Here is a 19953-nt window from a genome sequence, read left to right on the forward strand (position 1 = left end):
TTTCTTTATTCTACATTGGCTAGAGGTAAAGGGGGAGGGTTGAGATCTCACAAAACATGTTTAACCCCGCCGCATTTTTGCGCCTGTCCCAAGTCAGGAGCCTCTGGCCTTTGTTAGTCTTGTATGTTTTTTTTTTTAATTTTAGTTCATTTATATGTTGTGGAGTTAAGTATGACGTCCATTTTCATTGAACTAGTACACATTTTTGTTTACAGGCCAACTGAGGCCCGCCTCCGGGTACGGGATTTTCTTGCTGTGTTGAAGACCCATTGGTGGCCTTCGGCTGTTTTCTGCTCTTTGGTCGGGTTGTTGTCTCTTTGACACATTCCCCATTTCCATTCTCAATTTCATCTTAAATAGTTATTGTATTTGGTTCTTTATATCAGGGCCGTAACTACCGATGAGGCAGACGAGGCCTCGCCTGATTTTCTTGAAGAAAAAAAAAGAAAATGGAGAAATCTATGCACGCAGGGGTAGAATTAAGTAATGCATACTGCGAATAGTTATTAATGTTGACGTGCAGCTTCTGTACTTTTATTTCAACTATGTTAGGTATCGAACTCTTTGGCTGCCTGATTACCATAGCCAGTAAACCGGCATTTGGTTCTACAATTATTAATTTCACGCTAAAAAGTCTCTTGAACAAGTTCGACCGTCAGAGATTTTGGTTTCCCAGAAGAAGCTACTATTGACATTGCTGGTCGGTTCTTGCGCATGTGAGAAATCTTTTTCTGCCCTTCGACGTTTGAAGACATGGTGCAGGTCAACAATGACCGTGGACAGATTATGTGGTTTAGCCATGCTACACGTCCTCTGTACCGGGTCAATGTCGGGCAAGTGAACGCAGAAGCTGTTCTCAAACGATGGGATCTTAGTTGCACAAGAAAGGTCGAACTAGCATTCACATACAGTGACTATCATGACTAAAGGAGTCTTTGGGCTTTATTTAAGTGTTATGAAAATGTGTTTTATTTTAATGAAGCGTTGACCAAAAACACTTGTCCCGCTTTTTCTACTATCAAACATGTATCCTACTGTAAATGGATGGATGTTTGATGGTACAAAATTCGAGGCAAGTATCTGTCAGCCGGATCTGATAGCCTAATGCAGTTCTTCATACGGTAAATATGAAACAAAAACGGATGTAACAAGTTTTATTTTGGATCCTAATACTACAATTTTCGGCCGGGGGCTTTGACTCCCTGTACCCCCTATTAACCTGAGACCTCAGTTGGCGGCCCCAAACCCCTGCCTCGTCTGTTTCCGATGCCTAGTTACGGCCCTATATATGCATAAACCTAAAAATTATCCAATAACAAGCTTTCGATAAAAAGTCCCAAATAAGACCAGATGTGACTGCATATGTATACATCCTGTAGAACAAAACAGAAGTCTTCTCTACAAAGGTCTTATTGCTAGACATGTAAGTTGATTAACCATGGTGAATTTGCAACACATAAATATTATTCTTACAAACTACTGAAATATATCTATTAAATCCAAGTTCATACTCAAGTATTACTTAGCATGCTCAGTTGACACTAAACAAGGAATTATCTAATCTTGAATAATTTTGAATTCTGGAAACTTGATAAGAAATATATGATGAAAACAAAATCAATTTAGGAGGGTTAGCCATGCATGGATGGCTAAGGGGGTTAGTTAGTTCATACTGAAATATCAGTGAAAGTAAAATTAACATTAGCCATGCGCGCATGGCTAACCCCCTTTAGTTAGGTTAGTTTTCAAAATACATTTCTTATTATTTTCCAGAATTCAAAATTATTCCAGATTCAAATTGTCGTTTGTTGCTGTATATCATATTTGTTTTTGGCTATTGTTTTGTACATAAATCAGGCCGTTTGTTTTCTTTCAATTGTTTTACATTCGTCATTTCGGGGCCTTTATAGCTGACTATGCGGTGTGGGTTTTGCTTATTGTTGAAGGCCATACGGTGACCTATAGTTCTATGTCATTTGGTCTCTGGTGGAGAGTTGTCTCATTGGCAATCACACCACATCTTCTTATTTTTATATTTCTAGTATATACCTTCAACCATACATAAACTAGAAAAGAATAAATGAATAAATAATTTATTTTGCATTTTTTCACCATCAATCAAATAAAAACATTTTGAAGTGTCATTACGTGATTCTGGCAAAGCATTCTAGGAAGAATTATAATTTACTTTCTGCATTTTAACATCACAATGCACCATTTGCCAAGTCAAAGTAAGGATTCCTTTCACATCGTTGTAACCAGTTCTTAACATTTGATGGAGAATCTTTTAAGCCTTTTGATTGCTTGATGACAGACCACATGACAATGTCAGCAAATGACAACATATTTCCTACTAACCAATCAGCAGGTCCTAATTTGGAATTTAAAGATTTCAAAACTGCAGTATTTTCTTTTTATTTCCTCTAACGTACTGCTCTGCCAGATCTAGCCATTCATCAATCCTGGTAGCTCCCACAACACATTTGTCAAAAATTCTCCTTCTATAACTGTTTGCTTGTGTGGATTTACCATTAAAGTTGGGCCATTCTGAACTGCAAACAGATAAACTTGAATATAATATATTGTTAGTATATTAATATAGAACAATAGATAATTTGTAATGTTTTTAATAATTTAATATTCACAAAGATTCTATGATACTTATGCTAATGCTTCATTTCAATGACCATTGCTAAGTTCTACATCATTTTGTCTCTGGTGGAAAGTTGTCTCATTTGCAATCATACCATACCACATTTTCTTATTTTTATATGTAACTTTTAAAAGTTTAGTGTAAGTGATTCTTTAAAACAGTACAATATTGGCATCAAAATGCAATATATGCTAATATGCTGGTAAAACATAAAATTCACTACTGAAAATATATGGTCTTCTTCTATTTGAAGGGACCCTGCGCATATTTGGCTATACGTGTACTTTTCTTTAACTTTACAATTCCTTCCATTTTTTCAATTTTTTTCCACACCCATAGCATTGACACTAATCTTCACAAAAATCTTTAAAAGTTTAAATGTTTGTATTAGCTTGCATCAAATGATTGTATTTATAAGTATTTTGATTAAACAAAACAAAAACTAGCATGTCTACACAAAAAAAGTGTGTTGGACAGAAAAGCTCAAAGTTTTGTCCACTCTGTCCACTTCCACTGACGACAGGCAGAAAAAGCAAACTCAAATGAGTTGTATGTAGTATTGTTCTAATCCCATTAGAAAATGGGTAAAATACATAATATCTTTATTTATTTTTGATCAATTTTTCAATTACCAAGGAAAAATTTCTTTCAACCCTTGTTTTTTAAATATGAGGTTGACACAACAAAAAGATGCTGAATGAACAGCTCACTAATAGAAAAGGCAAACTAGATTAGAGCCTATTTTTTAGTACAAAAAGGATAGGTGACGATACAGGGAATACACATCCTGCAAACAGTCTAACCTGACTGAGATGTTTCTACAAAATGTTTTAAGGTTAGTGAACTATAGCAAACCAAGCTTAAAGTATCCAGTTTTGTTTCTAAATTGCTATCATTTCTACAAACATTTAACTTATATAAGCTAATTTGATCCGTATTTCATGATTAGAAGATAACTATATTACAAAGTTTTGATATCCTACAGCGAGCTTGCAGCAAAATTCATCATCATATGCTTCATATGCTTCCGGTTCCTGAAGGAGTAAACACGTTTTTTTCTTCTAGTGCCAATTGAACTTTAAAATTCATTTAAAATAGTGCACAGTATGTACAGAAGATGCATAATTAGAGACACTATGGGTTTTCCAAGAAACAGGAATAGATAATTTCAGAGCGATAAAATTACAAAATACCGGTAATATAAGTAGTATATATATGAGGGCATATGAACACAAATATGGCGGACAAATTTACACATCATACAGAATCCCCAACAGAGATAAATATTAGTATTGCACATCTGAAGTCTGTATACAAAATTGAAAGTAATTACGATCAAAATCAGAAAACTAATTCTGGTAAATTACTACATTACGAACTAATAGATAAAACTATTTATAGACAGGCAGCTCACTGTGTTTGTTTTGTTACATCTAATGAACGCGTACACGCTTGGATTTCATCATTAGCTCATTGTTTATATTTAACACCAAACAGTAGATATGAGGTAGAATGGCGAGATCGGAAAGAAAAAGATACTATTGTACAGACTGAATTTATTGTTCGTGACCGTTGTAATAATAGTGAATTTGAGGAGGATGACTTTTTGTACAAAGTAATAGTATATCTAACAACAGGGAAGATACTAGAACAAGGACGAGGGTTTGAAATTTTTTGTGACAGACTGAGAGAGTTCACATCATGTAAGATGAAAGTTGAAAGTATTTCTAATAACATAGGTGTTGACATACATGAACAAACAATACCCAAACAAACTTTGAAAGAAAATACTAACTTAATTAAAACTTCGGTCAAGGCAGACAATATCACATCAGATTCAATCAATGACATCACATCAAAAGATCATGTAAAATCAACTTTAGTCAAGGCAGGTCATACTACGCCAGATGAAATGATTTACAAAGCACTAAATTCGCATGAAAATAATGACAAAAGAGCAAATTTAAAGGAGAACATCAAACCACAAGCCGAAATCCAAGATGACATAACCAGCCAAATGATACAACAAATCTTGGAGCCATTTGGTAATAGAATAGATGTGCTTGAAAATTCAGTCTTACAAATGACAAATACCGTCAAAAATTAGTGTACCCTTAAAGGTGAAATTAAGAATGAGGTAACAGAAATTTTTGGTAAAATAAAATCCAAGCCCAGATTAGGTCACTCGATAATCTAGCTACAGCTAAGATTCAAGAAAAAACGTTGAAAGACAAACAAGTTATTATTGATACGTTAAACAAAAAGATCGATAAAATGACAAAAGATCACATCGAGGAAAAAACACAGATTGTGTCCAAGAATGAAGCCGAAAAAGTTGAACGGAAAAATAAAATAGAGTCTATGAGGTCCGATAAGATCAGTTGTGAAATTCAAATTGAGAAAATGCAAACTGAGATTGAAGAACAAAATAAAATAAAAATGAATATGAAAAATTCATATCAAGAGAGACTTAAAGTGAAAGATGAAGAGATCAAAGATCTTAAGGATAGACATTATGCCGCCTTATATGACCGAAGTGAAGGAGTATGGTCAAAAGTGGATTATGAAAGAGCGAAAGTACTTCCGGAAAGTAGTATAAGAAGTAAATCTAACAATACAGTGACAGCCGTCATGGATGAAAATCCTTTCCGAGCTTTAATTTTAAGCAACGAGAATGAAGATACAGAAGATCAAAATAGGCAAACAGAAAGCAAACAGAAAGCAAACAGAAAGAAAATATTGAAGACATGGATTTTGTTGATAGTCACATTTCTAGACACAAAAGACCGTGTGATGTTATTATGATTCATGACTCAATTTGTCACGATATCGATATGAGGAGACTCATAAATGGATCAAACATGACAGGAAAGAAAATAACGGCCTATACAATCCAACAAGCACATAGGTTATCAATAAGATTGATCGAGCCGATACTCTCATTCTACACGTCGGAGTTAATGACTTAAAAAACGCAATGTGGAGGAAAGTTTTCCACAATACGTATCCCTGGTAAACAGTGCACTGTCAGTAACGAACAATCTGATACTATCTCTCATGACTCCCAGTGCAGCTGATTTTCTAAACGACAAGATATCTACAATGAACAATCTAATTGCATCTAAACTCGAAAAGTCAGCGAAAATAGTACTGTGTTTGAACAACAATTTCTGTCGTCAAGGCAAAATACTACAACTATTTTGGAATGACACAAAACTATCCAGAGACCAAGGAGTGAAGGTACTTGCCAGTAACTTAAGACGAACAATCTTCTCTCGTGATGATTCAATCGATACTAACAACTCACAAATGCCATTGAGACAGAGCTATGACCGTCAACAACAGAACCATGCATATGCAAATAAGTCTTTATACCAAAGACCTAGTCACAACACACACCGAGGAAATGTGTTTAAAAATCCGAGGAGTGCTAAATTTCAGTCTAATAACAATCTGATGAATTCACTAGCATCAGCACTCTTGAGTGTTCTTAGCGGTTAACAAGGATAAATAACTTGTGTACTTTTTTACTTCATTCTAGTCAAAGGAAAGTTAGAGTTACTTCCCTTTAATCAGTATTATTATATTTTGTTAGAATCCGTTTTTTATTTTATTTTTCTAAGAACTAAAAGTTTTATATTTGATATTTTATATGTAGATTATTACTCTTTTATCTTTTTTTATTTGTGTGATTAAGGATCCCATAGATAAGTTCAAAAGAAAATCAAATATTATGACAATTAAAATACCCAAATGTGTGTCTGTAAGTTCATGGAATGTACATGGACTTTATAGAAATATTAATGGCTATAAAATGAACAAGTTAAATGACCAAAATTTCAGAGAAAACATTAAGTCAGATAGTGTATTTCTATCTGAAACTCATTCTTTTTCTAATGATGTTTTATACCTTGAAGGATATAAATGTTTTGTTAATTGTAGATCTACTGAAAGTATTAGAAAAAGAGGGGTTTTAACTGTATTTGTAAAGAGAACAATCATAGGTGGTATGAAATTAGTTGATAAATCTCTGAATGACATGCTATGGTTTAAATTAGACCACACCTACTTTGGTCTTAAACGTGATCTTTATATAGATATAAGAAGATGTGGTATGAGTGCCAATGAGACAACTCTCCATCCAAGTCAAAAATTACGGAAAGGAAATGATAGGCAAAGCAGTAAAAGAACTCTCACAAAAACTGTTATATAAGGCCCGACGTAAAGACTTAAGTATTACAATACTGACATATAACAAACACTTGGCAAAAACAGAGATTATAAGAAATCTTAGTAAAACCACAGCAGGGGGCAATAATAAAAATAGCAGGCGTGGATGAGTATTTAAACATCCAAACACCATAATATATAATTGACAATTAAGAACAAAGATATAATAAACATGTGAAAGCTCTCTCACAGGCAAACAACCCATAATTGAAAAATATAAGGGCATACACCACAAGCATTTATATTTGTTTTGTGTACATATCACCCTCTAATTCATCATATACTAGTATGGATAAAGAAATATTTGAAATTGTTGAGACTGATATTTCTGATTTTAACTCAGAAGGTGAAGTCATGATAATGGGAGATCTGAATACTCATATTGATTCAAAATAAATAGATTTTATATGCGATGAACTAAATGACCCTTTGAAAGATTTTCTTCCACCTAACTACATTGCAGATAATGTACAAATTAAACGAAATACTCAAATCCCACAACGTACAAATATTTATGGAAAAAGTATCATAGAAATGTGTACTAGCTCCCAGTTACGTATTTTAAATGGACGTACTCTAGGAGACTCTATAGGGAAAGTAACTTACCATAGTTACAATGGAACCTCAATAGATGATTATTGTATCAGATCTGTAGTTCAACATTCCTATCAAATATACTGAATTTCAGAATTGAAGACTTTCATCCAAATACTTCAGATCACTGTCAAATAACCGTAAACATTTTTGTAGTAAAATATTGGGTCCTAAACAGGACATATTTAATCTTCGGAAATTGCCACCAGTCATAAGATGGTCTCCAATACGAGAGCAAAAATTTGTTGAAAACTTAAATTATGATAGTTTTAATATTTGTACAAAAACCGAAAAGCTGATAGCAAGTGAGAATGCTGATAACAGCACATCAGTAGTGGATGACGTGGTTTCTGATTTCAATAAAATTACTAAAGGGAGCAGCAACCCTAGATAACAGATTTGAATCAAAATTGCATAATAAACAAAAAAGAAGGAAAAACATGGGTTGACAAAGACTGTGATGCTAAATATAGGCACATAAAAGCTCTCTGTAGAACTTTAGGTAGAAATCCTTGGGATTCTAGTTTGAGATTAAAATTTTTACAGAGAGAAAAAACTTCAACAAGCTTGTACGTAAAAAAACATAGGGTCTATAAAAATAAAATACTAAAGAATATACTTGACCTATCCGAAAAAATTCCTTCGGAATTTTGGAAATCTGTAAATTTATTAAAGGACAAAGCGAAGGAAGACCCTAGCTCCAATATTTCACATGATGAATGGTTGAAGTACTTTAAAAATTTAATGAATTTTCAACATTGTAATAATTTTGATGAAAACATTAGTAGTATTGATTGTAATAATGATTGTTTAGATTATAGTATTACTGCGGAGAAGGTGTTAAAGGTTGTAAAAGACTTAAAGTTAAAAAAAAAATACTGGTTGTGATGGTATAACAAACGAAATGATAAGAGTGTCATGTGGTAAATTAGTTAAAACATATGTGTTGATTTTTAATTTGATATTTAAAAGTGGAATCTTTCCTTCCATATGGAGAGAAAACATCATTAAGCCTATATTTAAAGGAGGGTGTTTTAATGATCCTTCCAACGACAGGGGTAAAGCTCTTTCTAGCTGTTAAGGTAAATTTTTCTTAAAGATATTATCTACCAGGATAGAGAACTTTCTTGAAAAAACAGTATTTTACACAAGGAGCAAATAGGCTTTAGGAAAAAATAGCAGAACAAGTGATCACATTTTAACATTTAAACTCTGATTGACAAGACCTTTAAAAAATCTAAACATCTATACACTTGTTTTGTAGATCTAAGAAAAGCGTTTGACACAATCAATAGAGATGGCCTTTTTCATAAGTTACTAAAATATAATATAAAAGGGTCTTTTTTTAATATTTTAAAAGATATGTACAAAGATGTCTCTTTCTCTGTAAAATTAAAACAGGGACTAACACAAACCATTCCCTCATGTGGAGGATTAAAACAGGGTTGTATATTAAGCCCTACATTATTTTCATTGTATATAAATGAACTGGTTGAAACGTTTGACCACAAATGTGATCCAGCATGCCTAGGTGATAAACAAGTGTCTTGTCTTCTTTATGCAGACGATTTAGTGGTAATATCAGAATCTACATCTGGCCTGCAAAATGCTTTAGATAAATTAAATATATTTTGTGATAAATGGAATCTATCTGTTAATCTTATTAAAACCAGGATTATAATATTCAATAAAACAGGGCAAATAATTAAAAAACACAAATTCTATTACAATGGAAAACTACTAGAGCTGACTGATGAATACAAGTATCTAGGTATAATTTTTAAACCATCTGGATCTTTTACTACAGCAATTGATCAGTTATCTAAAAAGGCTAGCAAAGCTATATTTTGTATAAGAAGATTATAATTTTCTGAAAAGATGAATTTAATTACTACCACATTTAAAGCTTTTTGATTCATGTGTTAAACCTATTTTATTATATAGCAGTGAAGTTTGGGCTACTGTTAGTTTAGTGAAACAAAATACTACCATCGAGTCAAACTATGCAAACTTTAGTCCAAATAAGATTCAAATTAAATTTGCTAAATTTTTATTGGGTGTAAATAAAGGTGCTGTTAATAATGCCGTACTTTCTGAATTAGGTTTATTCCCACTTTCATTGTCAGCCATTAAAAATACAATTAATTTCTGGCTTCATATCATTAATATGAATAGTGAGAGTATGGTAAAGAAAGCATACAGTGAAAACTTTAACATGTCTAATGGTTTTTGCAGTAAAATAAAAGTGTTATTAGGTAAACTTGGTTTTCAGCATGTTTGGGAAAATCAAAATACTATGTCAAAGACAAAATTACTTTTTTTCATTTCAAAAGAAATTAGAGGAGGAATTCATAAAATCCTGGAAACAAGCTCTTTTTTGTGACTCTAATAAAGATAGTCATGGTAATAAACTAAGAACGTATCGCAAAGTTAAAATAATTTCGAATTAGAAAAATATCTCCTACTGGACCTTAACAAAAGTGTTATTTCTAAAATGGTAAAATTAGAACTAGTAATAGCAAATTACTAATAGAAATTGGTAGATATACTAGAACGCCTTTAGAACAGAGAATTTGTCCACTTTGCAAGGATGGAATTGAAGATGGATTCCATTGCCTCATCAAATGTAAAGCGTTGGAATTTAATAGAAATATACTCTTTTGTAATTTAAGTGATATAGTTCCATCTTTTGCTAATATGTCTGAACAAGATAAATTTAGTTTCATTTTGAAAAGTAATGACACTGACATTTGTACTGTATGTGTAGCTGGAATAAGCGATATGTATGATTCGAACATTCATTTAAAGCAAACATAATGTTGTTAAGAACTGTTGTAGTATTAAAGCTTATTGTAATAGCTTAGTTAATAATATAGTATGAATAACACCTCCACGCAATGTAGATATAAAATATGTGTCTCTTATCATTGAGAAAATATGTCTCTGTATATTTGTTTTTGTTTATTTTTGTCTATTTTTGTATTTGTATTTTGTAAGTGTCAGCTGGTATCATTCCTGTTTTGGAATTTACACCAATAAAATTATTTGATTTGATTTTGATTTTGATTTCATCATCCAGATACCAAATTTTACAACTCAAGTGGCAGAACTCTAGGATGGATATTGCAGCAATTGTGAATCTTGACCTACACTTTATGGTAGGTAGGAAGCTAACAATATTATTTAGTTTTTATCCACAGCAAACTTAGATTACCATCAATTCTTTTTTTTTTATCAATTTGAGTTCCTTAGCCATTTTCAAAAGGATTTTCAAAGCCAAGGTAATTTATAATCTGTATATCATTTTTAATATTTTCAAACAATCCAAGGACCATGGTTCTGTAACAATAATTGCAGTAACAATGATAACAAAGCTTGACCTAAATTGCATGGTTGGTAGCTGTAGGAATGAACCAAAGCTGTATAATGTTTTATTCTAGCAGCATTCAAGACCCAAATTTCCTAAAGGTTTTGCCAAATACAGATAAGGTAATCTCTCACGTATTCATACAAATAAAGTCTGCTTGGTAGAGACCGCCTCGATAGTGACGTCTCGCGGTAGCATCATCGCATTGAGTGCGAAAGATCGTGAGTTCGATTCCAAACCAATGACTTCAAGATTGGTAGTTGCACCTTCTCTTCAAAGCACAGTGCACTTGGGAGCAAAGATTGGTCGGCCCAGAATCTAATGTGTCTGGTTAGGGTATCATGTCATTCTGCAGTCTGTTACACTTGCAAACTTTCGAGTTAAAAATACGGCGGCTCAGAGTGTCTGTCTATTACAAAGCAGGGTTGGTATGCATACCTATTTAACATGTTTTACTTTTCGTCCTGAATATACACGAAACTTGCCACTGGACAATAAACAGCCATCGATCAATGGTCACAATGATTCAAAGAAAAAAACTGTGTTCTGATGTTACACAGAGTCAAAACAAAATAACATAATAAAGGACATAACTCCTACTACAAAAATTTACAAGCCTGAATCATTTTGGAACTCCATTGAAGCATTACAGACAGTAATTACTGAAGCAGAGATAATGTATAACTGATGAGGAATAAATCAGCAAGAGCAATTATTTGGCCAAATTTCTCTCATTCCTACACAAATTTACAAGCAAACTCATCTTTCAACTTTGTTAACGTAATGTTGACCTTAAGCTAAAGCTAAAATCTTGTCAAATTCTGATAATAAATTTTGCTAGAGGTGTGATAGACAATTATGGACGTAGTCATCAAGGGTCCTATATCATTAAATATTTACAACAAGGACTCGTCATTTTACTCGCTTGAACTATTACTAATCTTTGTTTAAATTTTGTTCTTACTAGAATACAACATTAACTAACTAGATAAAAATAACCTTACTAGATAAAAGATAAGGGATGAGGTATGATTGCTAATGAGACAAATATCAATCGAGATCAAAGAATGCGATTTTCGTTCTCGTGTTGAAGTCCGCCTACAACACTTGGGTGAAACTCTAAACCTGGAAGAAACTGGGGAGTTCTCTTGCAATGGAATAGGTTGGCGGTTAACAATTCTCTATCGATTTGGTGACATCAAATATCTCGGCAAAGAACTCAACCATATCACTCGAGTCTGTCATATCTTATGCCTTTTGTCTTTGAGCATTCAAATTTGTCTTAATGTAATCAATTTCACTTTGTTCGTTTTGAGTTGTCCTGTCAAATTTCGTAATCTCTTCATCAACTTCAGAAACAAGCTTCCATGCACATTCATCAACTTCACTTTTAATAAGTATTGCGCGGTCACGGATGTTTTCTCGTATGTTTGAAAGTCTTGAGTTTTCCTCTCTTATGATGTGATCTAAATTTTTGCCTCACCTTGCTAATTCCTTGTTGTCGTTTTCTGCTTTCCCTTGTCCACAGTGCAGTTGTTCAACTTGAAGTTGATATACGTCCTACTATATAGTGTTTCTTGTGTACTCTTGTAACACAGGTCGGACATGATGCTTGTTCATGTGTGCTACAGAATAAGCAAGCTGTTTGAGTCGGATGATGCTTACAGTTTATACTTCTAAAATCCTTCAATTCTAAAGACTGCTGGGGCCCCAAACTTCTTATATTTACGATAGTGTGGTCATGAGCTCTTTTTGCCATTACGTGAAGTTTATTAGAACAATTTGCACACAATAAAGGTTTGTATTCCAGGTATTTTTTTGTAATTTTGCTATTATTTTCACAGAATCGGCAGAGAACTAGAGTCTGTCCTTTTTCTAATGACCTCGAGAGGGCCATTTTGAAATCTAGTATTATTATGAAATGTGATTATCTATCCAAGCACATAAGTTAAACTATGCATGGTAAATGTTTGCGATGGTGTGGTCGTCAGATCCGTTTTCCATTACGAAAAGTTTCATAAGTAAATTTAAACACAATAATAATTTCATTCCAAGTATTTGGAGATAATGTTGTTATCGTTTTAGAGAACTAACACAGGACTAGCGTATACCTTTCATAGAAATATTGTTTTGAATAGTATCACAACCAATTGAAGTGTTCGAATCCAACCAGGAAGTTAAGCTACACTCCCTAATCATACCCTATTCATTGTTGTTCCAAATCTATTCAATGTTTTCTTTATAATTCAACTAAATAGACATAATACTTAGATAACAAAGAGTGAGGCCCCTATTAGGTAAATGAAATAAAATGAAATCTATTGAAATCAATCATTTTATATTTTTATTCTTATCACCACGATTTACAATATAGTTTATTTACTATGATTTATAAACGTGAAGACTGGTATTTTTATATTGGTATTACTACAGCCAATCTTGTCATGATCAAGTATCTCTACATAGGGTCTTTTTGGCATTTTTGTGTGTAACAAGAGGCTTACCGGTCAAAAACATATCGTGTAATGCTGAGCATTGTTTTATGATTACAATTTCTACCCATCTATAATAAATAGTTTTTGAGATAAAAAGCAAAAACTAGAATATGTCAAAATTCGTCAATTAAGGGCAATGGCTCTTATAAGCAATGGCTCTTATCCAATGTTGTTTTTTTTTTCTCATATAAGAATTTTACTGTTGCTGATCAAATGTTGTTGTTTACAGTTTCTACCTACATTTAATATATTTGGGAAAAAAATTGGGCTAAATTAGCAACAAAAATAATTTAAAACTCGTGATTTGATTTGCTTACTTGTTACAACTGAATATAATCAAGCTGTAGACAAAAATTTTAAATAATCCCTTCAGTAAAGTTTGACGAAAATTTCCCTTGTACAAATAGTTATTTACAATTTCAAACTGTCGACAAACACAAACTAGCTGTACAGTGGATGTAAAAATTGCTTACTCACTACAACTCAACACTATGAAACTGTAGACAAAATGTTAATCATTCCCTTCAATAGGAGACAAGAAAGGTTTTACGAAAATTTTCCTTGTACAATGAGTGCTATAACATATCAAACTATCAGCAAACAGGAAGTGGATGGACATTGGATGTACAAATTGCTTAATCACTAAAACTCAACATTATGAAGCTGCAGACCAAATATTAAATCATTCTCTTTGATAGGAGCCAAGAGAAGTTTTACGAAACGTTTCCTTGTACAATGAGTGTTGTAAAAGAGAGGAGAAAGATACCAAAGGGATATTAAAACTCACAAGTCGAAAACAAACTGACGATTGCAAAAAAAACGGCAAACGACGAAAAGACAAACAAAAGTGAACAAAACACAACATAGACAACTAAAGACGGAGCAACACGTACCCAACCGAAACCGGGGGTGATCTCGGGGACTCCTGAAAGGGTAACAGATACTGTTCCGCATGTGGCACCCGTCGTGAAAATTATCAAACGATCGGCAAACAGGAAATGGCTGCATAGAGGATGTAAAAGTTGCTTACTCGCTACAATTCAATATTATCAAACTGCAGACCAAATATTGAATCATTCCCTTTCACGAAGGTTTCTACCCAAGGTCTTTCGAACGGACGGAGGGAGTCGATCGGTTACTAGAGTTGCTTTCGACCTTGATGACGCAGGTAAAACTTTGAGGTGTTATATCATGATTCTTGCAAAGTAGATATAAATAATTATAATTTACTTCTTGGATAAGAACATCACTTTGATATAACCATGCAGTTATTAATATTTACTGGAGAATCTTCCTGGCCTTTTGATTGGTTGATGACAGACCATGTGACAATGTCGGCGAATGACAATACTAACCACTCAGCAGATCTATAAGAGCAAAAAGACTTTAATTTCTTCAAGTAAACTCATATATAACAAAAAAGGGAAAAGCCCGTCCCCCCCCCCCCCCCCTCAGGCCCCACCTTTCTCCCCGTTCACAAATGACAAAACAGTTCTATAAGTTTTAATCTGGAGCAGGTTTGTCATTTTCTGACATATTTTTTATATCGTTGTGCATTTCCGTTTAATATCTAGTTTCAGAGTCCTTGTCTCCTTCCACACAGTTGTTGAAAGTGCTAAATATGGACGATATATTTTTATTTAAGACGAACGAATTTTTTTTTGGAATGCCAATTTTAAAGCTCGTGGATTTTTGTGATTTTGAGGAGCATTTAGTTGGGTTTTTTTTCCATTCCTAAATATCATGAATTATCATAAAAGTAGACTTGTAAAAATTAAGAAAATTGAAAAAGAAAAACCGAAAAAATTTAATTAAGATCACAACTATGAAAAAGGTACACGTAGTAGGTAGTGCAGTTAAAAAAAAACTAATAAAAACTGCCATCAAGTGCCCGACAGAAAACAAAAGACTTCTTTGTAAAACCACTGAATGGAGCAAAAATAATATATGATAATAAAATAAATGTGATAAAAGAAAATTAGAGCTAAACAACCAATTTAAACTGTAAAATAGAAGGGCATACACCAAAAGAACGGGGATACATTCTAATGCATCCACACAGCACAAGCGACAATCCCTGCAACCAATATAAAAATAGGGAGATTTGAATGATTCACTCCAGATACCACAGAACAAAGATGCATGTGAAAAACTACAGGTAATTCTTTCTGTGGACTTTGCGATATATCACGTTAAAATTTGCCTAATTGGATTTAAATAGCAGGTAAGCAGCAACCATCAATTAATTAATAAATCAAAATTAACTACAAGCTGACAGCTTATAAAAAAAAAGCAAATAAGGAAAACAATAACATGAAATAACTCTCTTCGTCCACAAAATCTTCATCTAGCAAAATGTTGAATTTAACTAAATGTAAATATTGAGATAAGTCTATATATTTAAAACTTTTCTGAAGTTTACTTTCAATTTACTGATATAATTACAATTTTCATCTTTATATAATAAACAACACACTTTAATTGAAGGTTCTTTCCTATATTTTTTTCCTGCGATATATCCTTTTCTCCTAATGTGACGTAAGGTAACAACAATCAATCAATCAGTTTAAGTTTAACATTCTTGCTCTATATAATTTTTATGATATAGTAACTCAACTATTTATTTATTACAGTATCTATATTTGGCTTAGAATAGTGTTCATGTCACTTATATGATCGGGTAAACATGTGCAGATCAGAGATTAATTCATTTTGAGAGGAGAGGGCAACTACTACCTTCCTGGATCAACACCAGGTATAAATATCTCTCTCTCTCTCTCTCTCTCGTTTTCTTTATCGGTGGACTTGTATGATGTCTAGTGTATTTGTCTTTATTTCTATATTGGTATAATTCATTATCAATAAAACGTTTCAGTTCAAATGTTTTCAAATGCGATATGGTCCGGACTGTACGTGCATGGTTCCAATACTCATATAGTCTGGTTTCAATATTGGAAAAATAACGTAACATCAACTTTTTCAATGTCATAAGGAATGTATTTAAGCAATGTTACATTTCATTAAAATTGATTTCAAACAGTTTGGCTTTTTTATTACTTGTACGTAATATTGTTCCTCCAATGTAAAAATGTCCCATCGAAGAAAAAGTCATTGAAAATGGAAGGTCTATCCCAATGTCTCTAGTATCGTAATATGTAAGTAGCTTTCCAGAATTGTTGAAGATATGAAGTGATACATCAGGATCATCACAGTCCGTTATAATAATGTTGTCAGCTTCCGTTGCCACTATTGCTCTTGGAACGAAATCTTGTCCTTTCCGGCCATTGTATATATCTATAACGCTTCCGTCGTCTTGTTTTAAAACAACCAATCTTCTGTCCAGAATGAAAATATTTCCATTGGTCGTACTCGATATTCCCCACGGATGTGTGAACAATCGTTTCCCTTTTTTGTTGAACTCAAATGTAGAAGATATGTTTCCCTCCATGTCCATGAGTATGACTACTCGTTGCCCGGATGCTGGATATAGCGGTCCTTTACCTTTTGCGCCGATGGCTAACTTATTATCCTTAGTTAAATGGATGCATTTTGGTTCTAGTGGGCTTACTGTAAAACGAGAATCAAGCATCTCGTCGCTGTTTTCTATGATGATTTTGAGCGTCTCTTCGTCGGTTGATAGCAGCAGGCCATAACCAGGAATGCAAACAATACCATAAACCATCAAATTTACTCTTGATACAATTTCAAGGCCTTTTTCACCAGGTTTTACTCTTTTCATCACATTTTGATCTATATTATTACTATACCACAATGAATTGTCAGAACCTGCGGTAAGAAACTGTACAACATCTTCTTCAGAAACATATTTCTTGTTTATTTCCATCTTCAGTTTATATTCAAGATTTTCGTTCTCGTGTTGAAGTACGCCTACAACACTTGGGTGAAACTCTAAGCCTGGAAGAAAGTGAAGTTCTCTTGTAATTGAATAGGTTGGCGGTAAACATTCCTCTATCGATTTGGTGACATCAACTATCTTAGCAAAGAACTCAACCATATCACTCGAGTCTGCCATATCTTGTGCCTTTTGTCTTTGAGCATTCAGATTTGTCTTAATGTTCTCAATTTGATTTTGTTCGTTTTGAAATGTCCTGTCAAATTTTGTATTCTCTGCATCAACTTCAGAAATAAGCTTACATACACATTCATCAACTTCACTTTTTATAAGTATTGCGCGGTCACGGATGCTTTCTCGTATGTTTGAAAGTCTTGAGTTTTCCTCTATTTTGATGTGATCTAAATTTTTGCCTCTCTTTGCTAATTCCTTGTAGTCGTTATCTACTTTCCCTTGCCCACAGTGCAGTCGTTCAATTTTAAGTTGATATATATCCTGAAATTCTATTATATTGTGTTTCTTGTGCACTTTTGTAACACAGGTCGGACATGCTGCTTGCTCGCATGTGCTACAGAATAAGCAGGCTGTTTGAGTTGGATGTTGCTTACATTTTATACTTCTAAAATCCTTTAATTCTACAGAATGTTGGGGCCCCAAACTTCTTATATTTACGATAGTGTGGTCGCCAGCTCCTTTTACCATTGCGTGAAGTTTATTAGAACATTTCGCACACAGTAATAGTTTGCAGTCCAGGCATTTGTTTGTAATCTTGCTATCATTTTCACAGAACTGGCAGAGAACTAGAGTCTGTCCTTTTTCTAATGACCTCGAGAGGGCCATTTTGAAATCTAGTACTATTGTAAAATGTGCTTATCTATCCAAACATATAAGTTAAACTATTGTAAATACTTGCGATAGTGTGGTCGTCAGATCTGTTTACCATTACGAGAAGTTTTCTAAGACAATTTAAACACAATAATAATTTTCAGTCCAGGTATTTGTAAATTATGTTGTTATCGTTTTACAGAACTTACACAGCAATAACGCATATCTCTTATCTAATTACTTCGAGACTGTCGTTTTAAATATTATACTGCAAGTATGCGAATCAAGTAAATAAATTAGGTAAAACTATTTTAAATACGTCCTGATCAAAACCTTATTCAATTTTGTGATTCAGTAATGCTTCAATTCTATTTCCCTATGCCTTTACAATTCAAACAAGTTGGTATCAATTCTCAAATTACAAAAGAGGCCTCTCTTGCGTAAAAAACAATTAATTTGTTGATTACAATTATTTTATTTTGTTATTTTATTATCACGATTTACAATTTATTTTATTTACTAAACAAGTATTATCGTTTATATAAATATACACAGTTGATTTCCGTTGCTTTATGGATCTTATATAATTGATTTCATTTTTGTTCAAGATTTATGAAAGTCAACAATTTTAAGGTTATCTCCAACTTATATTATTGTTTATCAGATAGTTTCCTCAAATAACCAGGTCCAATCTAAATAGTTCATCAAAGAATAAACCAGAAACAGATTTTTACTCGAATGGCCATCATTTTACTATGTTTATGTTTAGAAAGGAAAATACTTAAAATATGCAAGTTTGTCCATATTGTCTAGGATTATTAATTTAACGATTTTTTTTATTTAAAAGAGTTAATGAATAACAGATTCTATCTTTTTCAACTTTAAATGTTTATTTGTCAAGGAAAATTTGAGCAGCTGTTAAACGTAATGTTAAAGATTTGGAAAAGCTACAATTTTTTTGTATTTGTATGGAATACCAAAAAGACTGCATTGTTAAAAAACAAAAAAAAAATACCTCATTAGGCACCATGCTTATAATTTTGCGCGTCTCACGCGCTTTTCATCTTGAAATTACTCAAATCAAAATGGAAATATGCCAAATAAATTACCAAGATGAAGAGCATTGAGGACCCGTAACTCGGAAATGTTTTGTCAAATACAGCAAAGGTGAACTACTATTGCACACTAATGACAATGTTTCTTTTGGAATACACATCAGAACACACCAGAACATAAAATAAGTAGAGGAATATCCTAGGCGCACAATTTGGATGTTATTGTGCGATCTAGTTTTGAGAAGCTGTATGTTTCTAGTATGGCTTTATGTTCCACTGTTGTAGTCATATCTTATTTCAGTACTAGCGTGGTATTCAAAATAGCAAAAACTCATGTAGGATCATCCCAGATACATTGTGTTTAGATATGCGAGACATCTTATGAGGAAAAGCTTTGTTTATGTATATCTCATAGTTTTATTTTAAACTGTGTCTAGTTGTGTTGGCAATCTTGAATTTGGATTGGCTACAAACTAAAAATTTGTATCAGGCTGTTTTTAGATCAAGGTGAATTTATACATAGAAGGAGCATAAACTAAAATTTTATTGTGTTTTTTAGAAACTTTTCACATGCCCCTAGACTCCCATGCTTTGGTTGAAATTATCTAAAAGATTTTTTTTCAAATATAATTTTATTTTTTTAATCAATTAATAAATTCAATTGATTGTTCAATGATTATAGATTTCTACGAGAGAGAAAAGAAATATGAAGAATACAAACTTAATACCATGACTATAGTATTTGTTGCATGATCAATTATGTCAAAATATTTTTTTTTTTTAATAAAGTTATAAATGAATCTTAATGGAAAATGTAGATGAAAACAGAAGCATGTAGTTTTCACATCATGGTATAAAAATATAGCAGTGTTGTCCTTACC

General features: G+C 32.8%; 1 protein-coding gene across 1 annotated transcript in view; it reads right to left on the reverse strand.

The window, feature by feature from the left end:
* The window catches only part of LOC127709960 (uncharacterized), a 33698-nt gene extending 15356 nt beyond the window's left edge, over window positions 1-18342 (reverse strand). The window contains exon 1 of the mRNA XM_052215665.1: window positions 16536-18342. Coding sequence (XP_052071625.1) covers window positions 16536-18032 — 1497 coding nt within the window. The 5' untranslated portion in view covers window positions 18033-18342. The remainder of the gene's footprint in view (window positions 1-16535) is intronic.
* Window positions 18343-19953: the final 1611 nt, after the last annotated feature.

The sequence above is a fragment of the Mytilus californianus genome, unplaced genomic scaffold (assembly GCF_021869535.1).
Source record: "Mytilus californianus isolate M0D057914Y unplaced genomic scaffold, xbMytCali1.0.p SCAF_7, whole genome shotgun sequence".
Classification (NCBI taxonomy): domain Eukaryota; kingdom Metazoa; phylum Mollusca; class Bivalvia; order Mytilida; family Mytilidae; genus Mytilus; species Mytilus californianus.